The following is a 21,032-nucleotide window of genomic DNA, read 5'->3' as shown; positions in this document are numbered from 1 at the left end:
GCAGTCAGATGGTGGCTGTGCAGGGATCATCTTGAAGGCTCTTCACTTACCTCTGGGGTGACTCAAACACTTGGGCTTACTCAGGCATCTCTGTCTCTGTAGTCTCTCCAAAGTGGTGGCTTCGGGGCAGCCAAACTTCTCATATGATGGCTCAGGGCCCCAAAGCTGTAAATCCCAGAATAGAGATCCAGGAGTAAGCTCTAGCACCTTTTCTAACCTCGCTTCAGAAGTCAGACAGTATTCTGCTGTATTCTATTTGTTGGAGTTTCTGGATGGCGCAATGAACGATTAACACGTTCAGCTGTTTACTGAAAGACTGATGGTTCCCTTTAGAGGTGCCTCAGAAGAAAGATCCAGCGATCTGCTTCCAAAAATCAGCTGTTGAAAACCTTATGGAGTACAGTATTACTCTGACACACATGGGGGTCACCATGAGTCAAAACTACTGTGTGGCAACTGGTTTGTTTGGGTTTTTTATTCTATTTCTGAGCTCCCCCTTCCCCATATTCAAGGGGAGGGGAATACATTTTTCCTTTCTAGAAGCTTTTAGGATTTGGGTGGTTTGAAATTTAACTATATTCTGTTCAGTTGTGGATCTTTTATTTTTCATTATGATAGGCATTACATTGGGTACTTTGAATCTGAAGATTCCTAACTTTCTTAATTTACTTCTGGAAATTTCTTCTGTTATTTCTTTGGTTTCTCTGTTCTTTCTAGACTTCTTGTCAAATAGCTGTTGGAACTTTTGGATCTGTCCTCCTTTCCTCTTTTCTATGATACTTTTATTGCCTGTGTCCTTTTGTTCTGTACTCCGGTAGACTCTGGGCTTGGTGTATTGGTTCACAAGCCTGCTCTTCAGCTATGCATTTTTCTCTTCAGCCCATCTACTGAACTTTTATTTTGATGGTCATATTTTTATTTCCTAAATCTCCAGTGTGTCTTCCACATAGACTTGAGAACTTCAAGAGTCTCATTAAGGATATTACATTTACTTTTCATTCTTCTATAGACCCTGTTACCTTTCTTTTCTTTGAAATTTTTTGCCTCTGTTCAAATAGTTCTCCTCAGATCTGTGATTGTTAATTGTTCTTTTTGAGAATTCCTGTTGGCCTGTTCTATTTACAGGAGCTTGTGGGAAGCAGGGAAACCCTGGTGGCGTAGTGGTTAAGTGCTACGACTGCTAACCAAAGGGTCAGCAGTTTGAATCCACCAGGCGCTCCTTGGAAACTCTATGGGGCAGTTCTACTCTGTACTATAGGGTCACTGTAAGTCAGAATCGACTCGATGGCATTGGGTTTTTTGGGTTTGGTGACAAGCAGGGATAGCAGTAGAAATTGCCGTTAGGCTGGGTGTGCCTGGTTTAGAGTGTGAGGACTGATTTATAAAATTCATTTACAAGTAGATTATGCCTGGTCACTTTCTATATACATCTTTCCCCAAAGAACTAGTTTTGAGAGGGTTGGGAAGAACAAGAGGAAAAAGTGTGAAGTAAAGAGGGCTCTCAATGATAATAATTATATGATTTCATACCAAAAAAGTTGAATTTCTATTGTGATATACTGTGAGGAACATTGTTCTTTATTTTAGAAAGCTAAAGCTTACCTTGATTTCCATATTTATTGTCTTCCCACAGCAAGCAGGTTGTGGTCAATTTTAAAGTATTCACAGCTTCTTTACCCCTGTTTATTTATTTAAATATAACCACCGGTATAACTGCTTAAGAAACTGCGTTCAGTGTTCCTTAATATAAAAAAAATTTTTTTTTCAACATTTCTCTTCACAACTAAATTTCCTTTAATGATTTTTTTTTTGCAGGTTCAGTTGTGTAGAAAATAATTCTTCCTGTAATTTATTAGTTTACATATTTTAAAAATACAGAAATGATAAAAGATCGATTTGCTTCATAAAGACAGTCAACTTATGTTATTTTGTGAAAGTTAGAAGTAGCTTTGCCGAAGGAAGAATGAACAAATTGCTATAACATGGGCTATAATATTAGGGGCCCAAGATTGTCTTAATTTAAACATAATGTAATGTTTATTCCTATCCTCCTTATTTGTCAGGGAATCTTGACCAGAGTGAGAAATTTTCTGATGCTGTGTTGTGAGAACAGGGCACAAGAGATTTCCATAAAAAGGCATAGGATTTGCTTGGAAGAACATAGTGGTTTTTTAACTTGGCAGTAATGAGTTAGACCTACCCTGGATTAGAAAGAAAATACTAACCGACATTATTCCTTATTGGGTTTGTGTGTGTGTGTGTGTTTTCTGGTATGAGCTCTTTTATTACACATGCATACATTCATAACACATGGTGTTCGTTAGGTATAAAGAAAACAATTTCCTGTGCATGCAGTATGTGAAAAATGTCTTTTGAACTTGAATATCTTACCACTTGAGGAACAGGGGCCAAAAATTTTACTGTTGTGAATACCCAAAATAATTCAGCCATGGCTGAGTGCTTTCCCCAAATTCTATTGCCCTAGAAGAGCTGGAGGCATTTGAGGAGTATAAATGAGCCTTGCTATATTAGTATTCCCTCTTGAAAGATACAAGTTTTTAGAGAGATGATGAATTCACATCTTGTTTAGAATGATGGGAACCCTCAGACGGAGAATCACCGGAGGCCTGGGAAGGGAGTTAGGGATATGGCGATAAGTCCTTACGAAGTACATTCTCTTGTGTTTAACTGTCAGCATCCCCCATCACTCCTCCATGGAAATGAGGGAACGACCTGACACAAGTAGAGCTGTGGGATGCCTAGTGTTCCCACAAAATTTTTCCACTTTTTCTCTGTTTCCCTGTTCATCCCTGTTTAGCCCAGGGCTCAGTTTTTAGCTTTCCTGTCTTTTCACTGTATCCATTCTTCTTGGGTTGCTCTCACCTACCATCATGGTTTCAAATACTATTTTAAAACAATGACTTCTAAGACCGTACCTCCAGTTCATTGGTTTCTACCAAGCTTCTAGACATGGATTTTTAACTGTATATCAGATATCTCTACTTGGTTTCCCACAGAAATCTCAAACTTAATTTTTGACAGAAAGTTTTATCTTTCTCCCCGCCCCCCCCCCCCCCCCCGCCCCGCCCTTTGTACTTTCTGTCGTAATTGAAGGTATACTATAAGCTACTTATTTGTTCAGGCTAGATATCTAGAAGTTATCCTTTACTCCTCTTCGTTCCCCTTAATAATAACCTCTAAGAAGTTACAGAGTCCTGTCAATTTTATCCCTAGAAAAACACCATCTCCTCTTCAACCCTAGTGCTACTGTACAGGCCCTTGTTATTTCCTAAATGAACTGTTGTGGTGGCTTCCTATTTCCCCTGCCTCTAATCTCTCCATCCTTCAGTCCATTTTATATTGTCATTGGACATCTTTCCAAAACATACATCTAACCATATTGCTTTCTTAAAAATTACTGTTTTCTCACTTACTAAATAAATTGTAAACTCCTTCACATGGCAAATACCTTTGCAAACATAACCCAGTCTACATACCCAGCTTCCTCTTCTGTATCTTTTTTTTTTAAAACCCTATGTCCTAGCCACACTGGATTTTAGTTGGTATTCCGTGAATCTCTACAAGCTGTTTTCTCTACTTGGAATGCTCTTCCATATGTGCTTGGAACTTTCCCATTCAGTTTTTGACTTAGCTCTTCTGCTACTTCCTTTGAAAAACCAACCTGGATTCTCCTTCTGTTCCACCATCCCTCTTCAGCCCTTTAATCATGTCTCTGTAAAACTTTGTTCACATCACGTTGTAGTTTTTGTTTGTTTGTTTTCCCTCATCTACTCTATGAACGAACTCCTTGAGGATGGGAACCATATATTTTTCAGTTTTGTTTCCCTGGCACTTAGTACATACCTGTACCTGGGAAATACTGTGAAAATGTTTGCTTCAGAGTAAGAATCATACTTACCATTACGTCTAGTGCATAGTCTACGACTTTATACTTACTATGTATGTAACTGGAAACCCTGGTAGTGTAGTTGTTAAGTGCTATGGCTGTCAACCAAGAGGTCAGCAGTTTGAATCTACCAGACACTCCTTGGAAACTCTGTGGGACAGTTCTACTCTGTCCTGTAGGGTCGCTATGAGTCAGGATCAACTCAACAGCAACAGGGTGGGGTTTTTTTTTTGTATGTATGTAATTGGTATTCTGAAAATTCTCCTGTTTTTTCCCACTGGATTTTCTTAAATGCACTGTTAAGTTATAACTTACCTAAAATAAAATCCACCTGTTTTTAAGCATACAGTTGAGTGAATTTTGCTAAATGTATACACTCATGTCATTACCACCAAAATCAAGATACAGATCATTTCTATCATCCCAAAAAGTTCCCTCGTGCCCCTTTGGACATCAGCCCTCCCCCACTACCACTGACCACAGTAGCTTTCTGTCACTGTAAATGAGTTTGTCTTTTCTCGAATTTTGTATAAGTGGAATCATAGACTATTCATGCTTTTGTATCTGGCTTATTTTACTGAGCATGTTTTTGAGATTCATCCATGCTGCTGGTCTGTCAGTCATTCATTCCTCTTTTTATTACTGAGTAATATTTCTTTGACTGGATACACTACAATTTATTCATCCATTTGCCTCTTAAAGGTTACTTGGGTTGTTTCTAGGTTTTGGCTATTATGAACAAAGAGTTGAAGTTCATTTTTTTCATATGTATATGATTGTTCCAGCTTGATTTGTTGAAAAGTCTGTCTTTTCCACACTGAATTACTTTCACCCTTGTATTATCTATTGCTGTGTAACAAATTAGCCCAAATCTTACTGGCTTAAAACAACAGTAGTTACTATCTCTCAGTTTCTGTGGATCAGGAATTTCGGATTGGCTTGACTGAAAGATTCTGACTCATGGTCTCTCAAGAGGTTGTAGTACGGATGAAAGCTTGACTGGAACTGCAAGATACACTTCCTAGATAACTTTACTCACATGGCTGGCAAGTCAGTGTTGGCTGTTGGTAGGGAGCATAAGTTCTCCTGAGGTGGGCCTTTGAGTGTTCTCATGATAAGGTGGCTGGCTTCACCCAGAGCAAATGATTCAAGAGACCACAAAACAAACTGCAGTGCCTTTTAGGGACTATACTTAGAAGTCCCATACTGTCAATTCTGCCATATAACAGTCTCTTGGTTACGTGACCAATCTTTTTTTTTTTTTTTTTAAAGCATTGGGGAATTACCAAAAACCAAACCCATTGCTTTTAAGTTGATTCCGTCTCATAGCTACCCTATAAGACAGAGTAGAACTGCCCCACAGGCTTTCCAAGGCAGTAATCTTTACTGAAGCAGACTGTCACATCTTTCTCGCACAGAGCAGCTGGTAAGCTTGAACCATCGACCTTTTGGTTAGCAACCAAGCACTTAAGCATGGCGCCACTGGGACTTCTTAGGGGGACTACCAAAAACCAAGTCCATTGCCATCAAGTGGATTCCAACTCACAGCAACCCTACAGAGTGGAACTGCCCTGTAGAGTTTCCAAGGAGCAGCTGGTGGATTCGAATTGCTGACCTTCTGGTCATCAGCCAAGCTCTTAACCACTGCACACCACGGGCTCCAGGGGAACTACACAAGGGTATAAATACCAGGGGGCCAGGATCATTGGGGGCCATCTTGGAGGATGTGTACCACGGTCTCTTTGTCAAAAGTGAGTTGAACATACATGCATAGTTCTAGACTGTATTCTGTTCCATCAGTATGTGTGTTCTTATACCTGTGTCCTTATTACTGCAGTTTTATAGTTAGGCCTTTAAGTCAGATAGTGTAAATCCTGTAATGTTGTTCTTCTTTCAAAACTATATTAGTCTGTTGTTTGCATTTTTATATAAATTTTAAAGTCACCTTGTCAATTCCTACAAAAAAAGAAACCTGATTGGGCTTGAACTGAGTCTACAGATCAGCTTCAGATAATTGACATATTAACAGTAATATGACCATACCTTAATATAATATGACATATCTCCACTTATTATTAAGTATTTAATTTCTCTTAGCCATCTTTTGTAGTTTCAGTGTACAGATCTTGCACACATTTGGTTAAATTAATCTCTATTTTATTTCTTACTGGATGCTATTGTAAATGGCATTATTTTTAAAATTTGTTTTTCAATTGTAGTTTCCCAGTATATAGAAATACAGTTGCATTTTGTGTATTGACCTTTTACCCTGCATCCTTGCTAAATTCACATACTGGTCTGGTAGCTTTTTTGGATATTCCTTAGAATCTACGTACAAGATCATGTTATCCGCAAATAAAGACAGTTTTACTTCTTCCTTTTGCATCGGTTAGAACCTATGCATGTATGTGTGTGTATGTGTGTCTTGCTGTCATGTCGATTCTAATTTATGACAACTCCACAGGTGTCCAAGTAGAACGGTGCTCCATAGGGTTTTCACTGGCTGGATTTTCAGAAGTAAATCACCAGGCCTTCTGAGAACCTGTGCCTGGCCTAGTATAATGTTCAATAGAAGTGTTGAGAGCAGACGTAATGCTAGAATAAAAGAAAAATATAATGATAGAATAAAGAGAAAAGAAAACCCTTGTAATATCAATAGATGCAGAAAAAGCATTTGAAAAAAATCTAAGATCTGTTCCTGATAACTTACATAAAAGCTCTTAAGAATGTAAAGAGTGTGAGAGGTCCTGAAACCAAAACATTTGTATTTGTCTCACTTTTTTTTTTTATTCCTTTCTGTTTTTGTTTTTTTTTTTTGTATTTTTCCTGCTTTCTTTTGGATAGGTTGAATTTAAACAAAAAAAATTCTATTTTATCTCAGCTGCTGGTTGGGTGGGTTCTTGTTTTTTTAGAGGTTGCTTTGAGGATTACAATATGCATCTTTAACATACCACAGTTTACCTTTAAATAATAGTATACCACTTCAGATATAATGTAAGAGCCTTCAGTAATACATTTGCATTTTCCTACATTTTCTTGTGCTTATTATAATAGACTTACAACATGTGTTGTAAATCCTGTAGTACCTTGTTACTGTTTTTGCTTTAAACACTCAATAAGATCTTTTAGATTTACTATCATTCAAAACTGATGATACTGTACCCTTAGTACTCTGCATTCATTTAGGTTGATTCAAGTTTCCCTCTAGTATTGCTTTCTTCCACCTGAAGAACTTCCTTTTTTTGAGGAGGGTAATATTGGAGCCCTGGTGGTACAGTGGTTAGGAGCTACAGCTGCTAACCTAAAGGCTGGCTCTTCAGATCCACCAGCCACTCCTTGGAGACTCTATGCGGCAGTTCTACTCTGCCCTGTAGGGTCGCTGTAAGTCAGAATCAGCTCGACGGCAATGCGTTTTTTGGCAATATTGATAAACTTTTTTTTTCCAGTTTTTTTCTTTTTGTCTGAAAAAAAATTTATTTCATGTTCACTTTTCGAAGGATGTATTCATTGTATTTAGCATTCTAAGTTGGCCGTATTTTTCTGTAAGCATTTTAAAGATGTTGCTCCATTTTTTTCAGTCTTTCATAGCTTCTCTCAAGAAAGCTGTTGTTTTTCGTCTTTGTTCCTCTGTATCTAAACTTTATTCCTATGGCTTCTTGTAAAATTTTTTCTTTTTTGCTGATTTTCAGGAATTTGGTTATGATGTACCTTCGTGTGGTGTGTATGTGTGTGTGTGTTATCCTCCTTGAGGAGGGGGTTAATTGTGTTTCGTGGATGTATGAGTTTACAGTTTTTATCAGATTTAGAAAATGTTTTGTCATAGTTCTTCAAATATTTTTCTTCCATCCACTAGTTCCAGTTACGCATATATTAGATGTTTGATAGCTTGATATTGTCCTATGGTTCTCCTTCTCTTCTTTATATGTTGTTCTTTCTTTTCTACCCTCTCTTTTCTACCCTCTCCTTTTCCCTGTCTCCTCTCACTCTCCTCCTCCTTATTGCCTTTTGTCTGTGTTTCAGTTCAGGAACTTTCTGTTGCTGTGTCTTCAGATCCTCTGTACTTTTCTCCTGTAGTTTTTTTTTTTTTAAAGTTTTATTGTGTTTTAAGTGAAACTGTATATAGCAAATTAGGTTCCCATTTAACAATCTTTATACAACTTGTTCCATGACATTGGTTATATTTTTCACAATGTGACAACATTCTCATTATTTCCATTCTTTTTGTTCTGTTTCTATTACTCTAGGTTCCCTGCCCTTCCTTAGCATCTCATCTTGTTTTAGGGTATATGTTGACTGTTTGGTCTCATATAGTTGATTACTTAAGGGAGCACAGTATTCACGGGTGATATTGTTTATTTTATACACCAATATATTATTAGAATGAAAAGTGACAACCAATAGTGGCTTACAGTTCCAAGTTCAGAGGTATATTAGGGTGATAGTCTCAGGAGTTCCTTTAGTCTCTGTTGCTGTAGTAAGTCTGGTCTTTTATAGGAATTTATGTCTTGTTCTACGTTTTTTCCCCTTTTTTAACCAGGACCTTCTCTTGTGTCCCTGGTCAGAACAGTTGGTAGTGGTAGCCAGGCACCATCTAGTTCTTCTGGTCTCAGGCTAGATGAAGCTGTGGTTCGTGTGGGCTGTTAGTCCTATAGTTTCTCTTCTATAGTATTTTTAATCCAAACCAGTGATATTTTCATTTCAGATATTGTTTTTGAACACTAGAAGTTGTTTTTGGTACTTTTTAATGTCTTCTGTTTCTCTCTTTATTATGTTTTCCTTTAAACAGTAGCAGTTTTAGAGCCCTTATGGGTTAATTCCATCGTCCCGTTTCTGGGCCTGTTGCAACAGACACATTTGCACCCTGTTTTCAGGTCACGTTTTCTTTCTTATGTGTCCATTAATTTTTGGTTGGATGCTGGGCATTGTTAATCTTATATGTTGAGTGTGGGGTTTTTTTGTTTGGTATTGCTTCTTTTGAGGAATTAAGGACTTTGTTCTGACAGGCAGTTGAATTACTTGTAGATCAGTTCTATCCTTTTGAGACTTGTTCTTTCTCCAGCTTTGTTACGAAGCAACTAGAGTATCCTTTACTCTAGGTCTTTTTAGCCCTGCTACTAAGGTATAATTCTTTTGAGATTTCTAGTGAATTTCTGGTTTTTCAACAAGGAGAACTTTTCTAGTTAAAACTTTAACATTCCCCAGCACCATGTGAACTCTGGGAATTAATTTATTCTTTGCTTTACCTCATAGAGTTTCACTCTGCATGCCTGGCTTAATGCTTGGCCACAAACTTGAGCAGACCCCTATGGAGATTTCTGAAATTTTCTGTGCATATCTCCCTCTTCTGTGGTATACTTCTGGGCTCTGCTTAAGTTCTTCCTCTTTGGACCACAGTCTGAAAACCGCCTCCGTTCAGAAAGCCAGGCAGTTGTAGGTCTGACTTTCTTTCCCATCTCTCAGACATCACAGTCCCACACTGCTTATTTTCCAGTGTTTGAAAATAGTTGTTTCATATATTTTGTCAAATTTTCTAGCTGTTTACTGTGGATCACAAGTTCATTCCCAGTTACTCCATCATGACCAAAATTGCAAATTCTTTCCTATCTTTTTACCTTAAGATAACTGTAGAGATACAAAATAAAGTTTATATTCTATTTTTTTCCTCTAGCAATTTGGGCCTTATAGGCCCACTCCTTGGAAACTCTATGAGGCAGTTCTACTCTGTCCTATAGGGTTGCCATGAGTTGGAATCGACTTGACAGCACTGGGTTCCGGGGTTATAGAGTTTTAACAGTTTCATCCGTAATCTCCCATTTGCAACCTAGTTTTTTTTTTTTTTTTTAATTGTGGTGAAATGTACACAACCTAAATCTTGCCATTTTAACCATTTTCAACCATTGCAATCTAGTGGCATTAAGTACACAGTCACAATATTATACAACCATCACCACTCTTTGTTTCTAAAACTTTTTCACCACCTCAAGAAAAGCTCTGTACTCATTAGGTAATAACCCCTCATTCACCTCTCACCCTAGCCTGTGGTAACCACTAATCTACTTTCTGTCTATGCATTTGTCTACTTCAAATATTTCATATAAATGAGACCATATCATATTCTTTTCTGTCTGGCTTATTTCATTTAGCATACTGTTTTCAAGATTTATTCATGTCATAGTGTGTATTAGAAATTTCTTTTGATGGCAGAACAATAATCCATTGTACATATTTACCACATTTTGTTTATCCATTCATCTGTTGATGGATCTTTGGATTATTTCTACCTTTTGGCTACTACGAATAGTGCTACAGTAAACATTGGTGTACAAGTATCTCTTTGAATCCTTGCTTTCACTTCTTTTGGGTATATGCCTGGGAGTAGAATTGCTAGGTCATATGAAAATTCTATGTTTAACCTCTTGAGAAACTGCCAGATGTTTCCCTCAGAAGCTGCACTGTTTTACATTCCCATCTACAGTGGTGTATGTCTTCTTTGGAGAAATGTCTATTCAAGTCCTTTGCTCATTTTCTTTATTGGATTGTTTATCTTGTTGAATTGTAGGAAATCTTTGTGTATTATGGATACTAAACCATTATCAGGCACATGGTTTCCAAATATTTCTCCCATTCTGTAGGTTGTCTTTTCATTTTCTTGATATTGTCCTTTGAACACATCCTAGTAATTTTTGAGGTGGCATTTTGCATGGTTCAGCTGTAATACAATAATGAGCAAAATAGTACAGAATTAATATGATATTTTAAGCAAATAAAATGTGTACATTGTATTGAAGGTCATATGAGTAAACATTTTTAAAAACTTAAGAAGTTTAAATGGTAGCTTCATTAAAAAATTGGGTTCATAATTACAGTTATGAGACAGCTATTGGTTTTCATCATCTTGTTTTCTGATTAAACACTCTTAAAAGTAACATGAACGGCTAATTATTAATGCCTAGTCAGAGGTGATCTTTAATGACTTAAAATACCTGGCAGTATTTCTATAGCTTATGTTAAAATCTGCATGGTTTTGCTGTGTAGCTTTTCTTCCCCCTGTTAGTCTTAAGGAAAATAATAATAATAAAAAAAAAACCCATATTATTTCATGTAAGTGTTATACATTCTTAGGCTATTCTTAGTGAATTTTTAAATCTTTGCTTTTTATTTTTCAGATTGTCAGTATTTAAACAGACCACATCATGCGTGAGTACAAGCTAGTGGTCCTTGGTTCAGGAGGCGTGGGGAAGTCTGCTCTGGTAAGTTAGCCACCTAACTATAACCAATTAGTGCAATACTAGAAGAACTTTGATACTTGCCTACTTTCAGACTTCTAGTCCTAAATAGAAGAGGTCCTGATAGTGCAGTGGTTAAGTGCTTGGCTGCTAACTGAAAGGTCAGCCGTTCGAACCTACCCAGCGGCACTGTGGGAGAAAAGACCTGGTGATTTAGTCCTGTAAAGATTAGAGCCTAGGAAACCCCATGGAGCAATTCTACTCTGTCATGTAGGGTCATGACAAGCTGGCATCAACTCAGTAACACACAACAACAAACAGTCCTAAATAGAAAAGATGAGCCTATTATTTTGACTCTTAGTATCTATACTGGAGAGGCAGGGAATCGTTCAAGAACCACAGATGTTTAATCTTATAATGATGGTCATTCACTCTTTCATTTGCTAGATGTTTATTGGCTGCTGTGTCAAGTTCTAGTGTTCGTGATTCAAAGAGGAAATAAGATTATTTTGATTTTAAGGGAATTTATATTTCAGTAAGAAGCCCTAGTGGCACAGTGGTTAAGTACTTGGCTGCTAACTGAAAGGATGGTGGTTCCATCCATCAGCCACTCCTCTGGAGCAAGATGTGGCAGTCTGCTTCTGTAAAGGTTACAGCCTTAGAAACCCTACAGTGCAGTTATACTCTGGGGGAGACCACTATTATAGAGACCAGTAGAATAAATCCTACCCTAAGTGAAATGAATATTATCTGTTTTACACATGCTGTCTTCATTCAATAAATATTTATCAAACATCTAAAATGTCAGACACTAGGATTAAAATAGTCATAGTCCTTCATGGAGCTTACATTATGGTTGGAGGTATGTAATAAACATACAAACAAAAAACTACTTAATCATAATTGTGAGATAAATACTCTGAAAGAAAAGTAGATTGTTAAGAGTAAGCCTATGACAAGTGGACCTAAATTTGCTTTTGAACAACTGAGAGAAGGTCAGTGTCTTAGTTTCTTAGTGCTGCTGTAACAGAAATACCACAAGTGGGTGGCTTTAACAAACAGAAATGTATTTTCTTACAGTTTAGAGGCTAGAAGTCCAAATTCAGGGCACTGGCTCTAGGGAAAGGCTTTCTGTGTCCACGCTGGTGGAAAATTCTTGCCTCTTTTAGCTTCTTTTCCTTGATTCCTTGGTGATCTCCATGCGGCATCAGTCTTTCCCCCATTTGTGTTTGCTTGTTTCTATGTCTGATTTCCTTTTATGTATCAAAAGTGATTGGTTTAGGACACACCACACACGGATATGGCCTCATTAACATAGCAAAGAAACCCCTATTCCCAAATGGGATTACATCCACAAGTATAGGGATTAAGATTTACAACACATTTTTGGGAGACACAATTCAATCCATAATAGTCAGTATAGCTGGAGCAGGAGTGAACAGGGAGGAAAGTAGAGAGAAATAATATGAGAGGTAGGCAGAGGCCAGATCATGCCGTGAGGACTGTATAAAAACTTAAGACTTATTCCTAATATTGATGAGAAGCCATTGAAGATGGGTGTTTTTTTGTTTTTGGTGGAGGGTGCAGGTGACAGAACCAGATACACATTTTAAAGAGAGCCCCGTGGCTGCTGTGTGTATAGTAGAAAGAGGGGCCGAGTGGATATGGGAGGCCAGTAGATGTAATGCAGCACACCAGTTCATTGGCTGTAGAAGCTTGGGATAGGGCCATGGCAGTGAAGAAGAGAGAAGTAGATAGGTTGAATTAAATAGGAGGTAGAGCTGGTATAACTTAGTGCTGGACTGATGTGAGAACTAAGAGAGAAAGGAGCTGGCAAGGATTAGATGCCCCAGGTTTCTAGCTGGAGATACTAATTTTATGGATGGACGATTTAAAGGGAAGGGAAACACTGGAGAATGATGAACTGATTTGAGAGTGAAAATCAGGAGTCATACCACATTTTATTTGTTCGTAAGATGTTCAAGTAGATATGTCAAATAAACAACTGGACCTTCAAGATAAAAGCTTAGGAGAGAGGTGTCACCAACATATCGATGGTATTTAATTTTATGAGAATTACATTACTGTTAAGATGGTAAATTAGTACCATGACAGAAACAGGGTTTTTTTTTTTTTGGTAGCAAACATTTGCCAATATCTGTGTTTTATTTTTTTTACTGCTGTAAAAAAAAAAAAATGTATAGCGTGACCTTTGTGAATTCAGCATTTTGCAGGTACACAGTTTAGTGATAATCACTTTCATTAATCATGTTGTGCAACCACCACCCGTAATTGCTGCCAGATTTCTCATCACCATAAACAGACACTGCCTCCTCAACCGTGGCATCCCCTTCCCGTCACCCTCCCACCCCTGGTAATAAATTTGGTCTCTATACATTGCCATTCTTGTTATTTCATGTAAGTGAGATCATACAATATTTGTGCTTTTGTGATTGACTTAATTCACTGAGCATAAAGTTTTTGAGGTTCGTCTACGTTGTAGCATGGATCAGGACTTCATTTTTCTTTAAGGCTAAGTAGTATTCCATTGTATGTATGTACTACATACTTTTTATCCACCCGTTGATGGATACTTAGGTACTTTGCACCTTTTGGCTATCGTGAGCAGTGCTTCAGTGAACATTGGTGTACACGTGTCTGTTTGCACTGCTGCTTTCACGTCTCTTGGTTATATACCTAGGAGTGGAACGCTGGATCATATGGTAGCTCTATTTTCAGTTTTTTTGAGGAACTGCCACACTGCTTTCCACAGTGGCTGTATGGCTGTAACGTTTTGCATTCCCACCAGCAATGGATAAGAGTTCCAATTTCTTCACGTCCTCACCAACATTTGTTATTTTTCTTTTTTTTTAATCTTTAGCTGTCATCTTAAATGCATGTAACTCCCTTTCTGGAAATTTAATGGCATACATGAGATCACATATGCAAAATGACATGATCAAGGATATCCATTGCAGCATTTTTTACAGCAGCAAAAGTTTGTAAACAACTTAAATGCCTACCTGTACAGGCTAATTTAGTTCATTTTAATACATATTTAGGGTAGGCCATTATACAGACATTAAATTATACAGACATTAAAAAGAATATAGCAACTCTACATATACTGATATTTAATGATATCTGAGACATATTACTTAAGGAGAAAAAGCTACCAAACAGCATGTATTACCGTTTGTGTTTTATAAAAAAAGAGGAGGCAGGGGAGGTACATGCATAGAATCTCTCTGCAAGGTTAAATAAGATATGTATAACATCGAGTAATTCCTTGGGAGTGGAACTGGGTGGCTGGCAACAAGGGTGGTAGGTAGATTTAGTTACCATTGGGTGCCCTTTTGTGCCTTTTAAATTTGGTCCCATGCCCATGAATTACCTTTTCAAAAATAAAATAATTAAAAATAAAAATCTGCAGGAATGATTGAGATCATACAGGGAGAGACTAGAGAGAGAAGCGGAGACTGAGCTTTGAGGCGCTCTCAACCTTTAGGGGGTGGGTAGGGAAGGAGGATCCAGCATAGGCGAATGTACCTTTACTTGTTCATAAGTCAAGTAAGAAGAGGAAAAAGATGATCTGGGAACATAGAGGTGGTTGGCCTTGATACAAGCAGCTTCAGTAGGGTGATGGTACCGTAGCCATACTGAGGTATGTTAAAGAGAGTAAATGAGAGGTGAGGAAGTAGAACCACCATTGTAGACAGTTGAAGAAGTGTGATTATGGGAAGGAGTAAGAAAAGGAGGTAGAAGGTGGAAGGGTCATGGGGTTAAAGGAGGCTTAGAATTGGAGATAGTAGAGCATGTTTATAAGCTGGAGGCAATCCAGTGGAGAGGAAAATAATGATGTAGGAGAGGAAGGGAATAATTTTTTTAGAAAAGACCTTCAGTAGGTGAAAAAGGAAGAATGGGATCCAGTTGGAAAACCAAGGGAATAAAAGTCCATATGAATGAGTGAGATGTCACTGAGAATTGAGAGGGACAGAACGGGATTCAGAGGAGTGATGAAGGGATTGCTTTTAGTAAGAAAGGAGTAAGAAGTATGGGATTGATTTTCAGTTTTGCAAGTCTCTTGAACATTTGGCTTATAGAAGGCAGTTGGATTCTACCCGCTTCTTCATCCAATCTGTTGTGATATCACATGTTATATACCCTTTGGGAAACTCCACTATAAACTTACGAGACAAGGAGAGTATGTCTTTGTATTATTAGGAAAATAATTTTGACCTCAGGGGCCTTCTGCCCTAGACAAAAGTGTATTAGGAAGCCATAGTGTAGGCTGTTTCTCGTATTTAAAAATTATGTATAGTACTAAGGAGATGAGATGATTTAATCCTTGATAAAAATAATGATTAAAACTTTTGGTTTGGTTATCTCATGAGTTTCCTTTGAAGAATCGGAGCTTGGTCAGAGAAAGAAGTTTGAGGTTTTCTATATAGGTATCCCCCAACTTACAAAATGGAGTTGTGTTCCAGTGACTCCGTCATAAATCGGTTCTGATATGTCAAATACCTCTTTTTTTTTTTCATTATTATTGCCTTTTATTATCAGTATCTTTATAAGTCCGATCCATATCTGTCTTTGGGGGTTGGAAACATTACATCTGAGAAAGATTACATATGCACTACAAAGAACAAATGGACAGTCGTTAAGTGTAGTTCGTTATAACTTGAATACATTGTAAGTCAGGGACTACTTGTATTTGCATTAATCTTTTGAGCTCTAGCTAAAATGGTGTATAAAATACTCCTGGATAATTTAAGTGTAGATGACTTCAGTCCACACACATTCTTGCTCTTGCTTTAGACAACAGTGTACCAAACCTATTTTAAATCTGTCCAGGGAAAAGATGACAACCATTTTCTGTATTCCTTTTCATTCACGAAATGATATATAGTTGCTAATCTCTACTTAAAGAAATCTCAGGGATAAAAGTGGATAAGATCTGAAAAAGATGGGTAGGCAGTGTTTTCCAGCAGAAAGTGTAAGGCTTAGAAATCGGAAAGCTGGCAAATGGGAAAAGTAACACTTCTGGGGTGAATATGAAATTTGAATGTGATTATAAAGTGACTAGCTCGGTGCTTGGAACATAAGAGATATTCAGTAAATTTTAACTGTCTTCCCTTTTCTCCCGTAATTAGAAAGATTGTTTTAAGACTTTTTTTTTTTTTTTTTTGCTGGGGAACCTTTTTGTCTCAGCTTTGAGGGCATTGGATAAAAGTTACTATAGATATATAAAGGGGTAGTAGGAGGAGTTTAACTACTGATAAATTTTCATTTTTTAATAAATTACAGTCTGTTTTCTTACCTGCTTCTTCATCATGTTTTAAAACTCAATGTAATAATTATTTAACAGTGTAGTGTCCACAGCAGTGTGACTGACAGTTTTTAAAATGACCACCTCCTCTCATAAGAAGTTGTGTTCTTCATTTTGGAGCTGTCCTTATATTGAGAAATAGTAACTATGTATTTTACCCAAAGTTTCTACATAATTTTGTTTAATCATTACAATTTTGTGAGGTTAAGTAGCATTCAAGAAGTTTTTATTTTTTTTGTAGTCCTTAACTTTTTGTCTGCTTTTTTTCCACAGACAGTTCAATTTGTTCAGGGAATTTTTGTTGAAAAATATGACCCAACGATAGAAGATTCTTACAGAAAGGTAAGGTGTGAAACCTGTATACACATGCTTACGAGTGGTTCTTTATGACTTTAAAACTTGAGTCGTGGGATTATTTTTTTAAAACTAATTTTGAGAAACATGCAAATGTTTGGTATCTATTTTAAAAAGTTTCACCAAGACAAATTGTTTCCTTTAGAATACTACTCAGGTATACAGGGCTCCATGTTGTTACTGATGAGTGATCTGTTTTAATGTACACATTTTTCTGGTGGAAATTTTTTTAATGTAGAAAAACTTGCAAATAAATAGTGTGGTTTTTCCTATTCTTTTTGTGAATTAAAATTTAGATTACTTTTATGCTTGAAGTTATCTAATGACTGAAATTTTTTATTTTTGTTCAGTTGTGTAATAACTTTAAAGATATTTCATCTTTAAACTATAAATAGATGGTTGATCTCGACCAAGAAAATAACATTCTGTTTAATTGTGAGACTAGCTAGAATTATGGGAAATTTTCATGATTTTATTTCCCAGATATATTAGGGGAAAGAAGATAATGTTATAAGATAGAGTAGAGGCTGAGGATATATCAAGAAAAAAAATTTTATTTTAAGCTTAAATCTAGCTTTCAACAAATAGGAAACCCTGGTTGTATAGTGCTTAAGTGCTACGGCTACTAACCCAAGAGGTCAGCAGTTCAAATCCTCCAGGCGCTCCTTGAAAACTCTGGCACAGTTCTACTCTGTTCTATAGGGTCACTGTGAGTCAGTATCAATGCGATGGCAGTGGGTTTGGTTTGGTTTTTGGTTTTCAACAAACAGGAAAGTATTGCTTTTTTAGATGTACTTAGGATTTACTTAAAAGAGTGCTGTAACTTTTATTGAATTAAGTCCACCAAGCAGTACTGGCAGAACAGTGTCACCATCTGCAAATTGGATACGAAGTTGTGCCCTGGATACATCGAAAAACTACAGACGTGACTCATTAATCGTTGAATATACCCAGTTACAGATTTTACAGGTTACCATACCTGTCCCATAATTATGTGATGGTACCACCAATGGTAACCTTGATCTAACACAGAAGCAGAGTTTAAAATAATCCTCAGGTTAATAGGCTTATTTTTAAAAGTAACTACAGAGATCTGTGCCTAGAATGCTAAAGGACTCACACTTTGCATAATCCCTTTATTAGAAATTTTTCACATAGTTGATAGCTGATACTTTCTTTAGGCCAACCTTTTCTTCTTTTATAAAGATACCGGGCAAATGAAGTTCAGTGTGTAAAATTTCACCCTTTGCATGGTGCTTTTCCGAAGAAATGCCTTTTTCTTAAATTGAGAGGTGTGTGACCTCAACGCTATTTATTTTATTGAGGTAAAATGTATATAATCAAAAATTTGCTATTTTAGCCACTTTTAAGTGTATAATTCAGTGACTTTGATTACAATCACCATGTTGTGCTACCATCATCACTGTCCATCTCTGAAAGTCCCATTACCCCATAACAGAAGCTCAGTAAGTGCTGTTTATTTTAGTACTTCCGTGTACCCTTCATTTCTTAAATTTAAATTCTCCTATGTATTAAATTTGAGGCATATTAGTCAAATATGAACATTGTAAGCATGGTAGGTTGACAGAATTGTCTCTACCCTAAAGTCTTCTTTTCTGCATTTTGAGCTATTTAATACATTCGTGCCTTATTTTCTCTGAAGATAATATAAATGTATATATTTACACATTTTTTTTCTGTTACAACTATCTCTGCAGTTTTTTATAAATTCAAGAATATGACATTTACCTTCTTTATATATATAATTGTGTTTAAGGTAAGCATTTACACAGCAAATTAGGTTCCCATTTAACAATTTCTGTATAGATTATTTAGTGATATTGGTTACATTTTTCACAGTGTGTTGTTGTACTCATTCATTCTGTTCTGGTTATACCATTTCCATTACTCTAGTTTCCCTGCCCCTTACCATCTCATTTTTGCTTTAGAGTAATTTTGACCATTTGGTCTCCTATAGTTAATTTTTTTTAAAAAGAAGCTAATTACTGACAGGTGATATTCTTTATTTTATGATCCAGTTTGTTATTTAGCTACCAGGTGACCTCAAAGGATAATTTCAGTTTCAGGTTTGAAGTGTTCCTCATGCTGATTGTCTCAAGGAGTCCCCCAGTTTAAACCAGTCCAGTAAATCTGGACTTTTGAAGAATCGAGTTCCGTATTTTTCTCCCATTCTGAAAGGGTCCATCTAATGTGCCCCTGATCAGAATGGTTGGTAGTGGCAGCCAGTCGCCATGTAGTTCTGGTTGACCATTTACCTTCTAATAATAACACATAAGAGTCATTGTCTCAGAGCTTACAGTGGTCAGAAAATATCTGCATTCTCCATTAACAGTCCTGGCTTCAGTAATTTTAATAGAATGTGCTTGAGATCTCACGTTCTTTATTGTGGTACCAAGTTCAGCCCCAGCTCATGCAGTATGTGTGCTGGAGACAGCCTCTGTAGTCGTTATTACATACTTTGAGTGAAGAGGTGGAGGGGTGACAGAATGCCATTTTGAGTTTACCTTTTCATTTTTCCCTTTTTCCCACAGCAAGTTGAAGTAGATTGCCAACAGTGTATGCTCGAAATCCTGGATACAGCAGGGACAGTAAGGACGTTTTCCCTTTCTCTCTCTCTTTTCTTCTGTTTGGTAGATTTGACTTTGCAGGACAGATTTTATCATCTGAATAGTTCTTCTAAGTAAAAATAATCTTTCTGATTAAGAACAAGTTCTCTAAATGTAGGACTTAAATTTTCTAATGTCTGTGCAGTCATCTGTGATGGACTTAGTGCTTACACATCACAGTTAGATTGTGTGTTGAGTTCACCTGTAGAATCTGTGTTGGGTTTAATGTATTGAGGTAAGGATTATGCTGTCAGTGCTCAAAAAAAAATCCAAAATTTTAATGGTAAGTAGATATTTCTGTGAATTTAAGACTGTCTCAACACCATAGTCATTCATTTTTATAAAAATTGTTTTTGCTTTTTATTAGTATTTTAATATCTGAAGGGACTGTTGGCAGATACATGTTTTCTCTTAGAGGCAAAAATCTTCTAGGATTCTTTTGAGCTTCATTTCTCTCATCTTAAAATGAATATAATGATATTAGAACTTAGATCATAGGGTGCTTATTATGATTAAATGAGATAATAATTATAAACCACTTGGTACAGTGCCTGTTATGAAGTGTGGACTTTGTGTATTTGCCTTTATTGTCTTCCTTTATACCATCACCTTTAAAATTTTGCTATTAATTACTGATGATTTCCAGTCCTGAGCTTATACCTCAGATTTTCTCCAAATGAGTTTGGATTATGTCATAAATCTCTCAAATAAAATTAATTCTAGTTCACTTAAAAATAATTATATTCTGTTCTTCTAAATCACTTAAAAGCAAACTAAGATGGTTGAGGATTCCCATCTAATTCTACAGTTCATTGTCATTGTTTGTAGTCTCATAATTAGGGAACAGGAAGAACATGTACCGTGTCTTATGTTTTTGGTCATAATAGCATATAATAAAAGTTTTAGTAGCCTGTGATTATTCTAATTCCAATATTTCCAATATACCTTTAAGAAATCATATGTATAACTGCCTACTTTTTATTCTAGGAGCAATTTACAGCAATGAGGGATTTGTATATGAAGAATGGCCAAGGGTTTGCACTAGTATATTCTATTACAGCTCAGTCTACATTTAATGACTTACAAGACCTGAGGGAACAGATTTTACGGGTTAAAGACACAGAAGATGTAAGTATTTGTTCCAGCGGGGAGGGGGAAAAGCCTTCAAAATTAACTTAAAAACTATGTGCTGAGATGTTATAAAATGAGGAATACATGCTTCTAGCTCATTGTGCTGTGTGGGTAATAAGTGCAGTAGAGAAAGAAGTGGAATCAAAGAAAAGTTCATAGAAATGAGACTCGAGCTGAGCTTTGCAAGGTGATAGCTAAGTGAGAAACAGTGTTCAAAGATAGTAAGAACCATAATGGTATGTTCCTATTTCCAGTATTCTGTTGGTATAGTTTTTACTTCCATATAGTTTTATTTTTCCTTTGAATTATTTTAGGATTTTTTGTTTGTTTGTTTTGTTCTTTAAGTGAAGGTTTACAAAACAGATTAGTTTCTCATTAAACAATACACATAGTTTCTTGGCATTGGTTCAGTTATGTTAAGATTTTGATTAACTGGTTTTTTTCCTTCATTCTGATAA

General features: G+C 36.6%; 1 protein-coding gene across 3 annotated transcripts in view; it reads left to right on the top strand.

Annotated features, from left to right (window-relative positions):
• Positions 1-21,032, top strand: part of RAP1A (RAP1A, member of RAS oncogene family) — an 86,924-nt gene that overhangs the window by 49,965 nt on the left and 15,927 nt on the right. For all 3 annotated transcript variants that reach the window (XM_049880075.1, XM_049880074.1, XM_049880076.1), the window contains exons 2-5: positions 11,074-11,157; positions 16,736-16,804; positions 19,369-19,425; positions 20,431-20,571. In XM_049880075.1, coding sequence (XP_049736032.1) covers positions 11,101-11,157; positions 16,736-16,804; positions 19,369-19,425; positions 20,431-20,571 — 324 coding nt within the window. In that variant the 5' untranslated portion in view covers positions 11,074-11,100. The remainder of the gene's footprint in view (positions 1-11,073; positions 11,158-16,735; positions 16,805-19,368; positions 19,426-20,430; positions 20,572-21,032) is intronic.

The sequence above is a fragment of the Elephas maximus genome, chromosome 3, assembly GCF_024166365.1.
Source record: "Elephas maximus indicus isolate mEleMax1 chromosome 3, mEleMax1 primary haplotype, whole genome shotgun sequence".
NCBI lineage: Eukaryota > Metazoa > Chordata > Mammalia > Proboscidea > Elephantidae > Elephas > Elephas maximus.
This window is presented reverse-complemented; position numbering and strand designations above follow the sequence as displayed.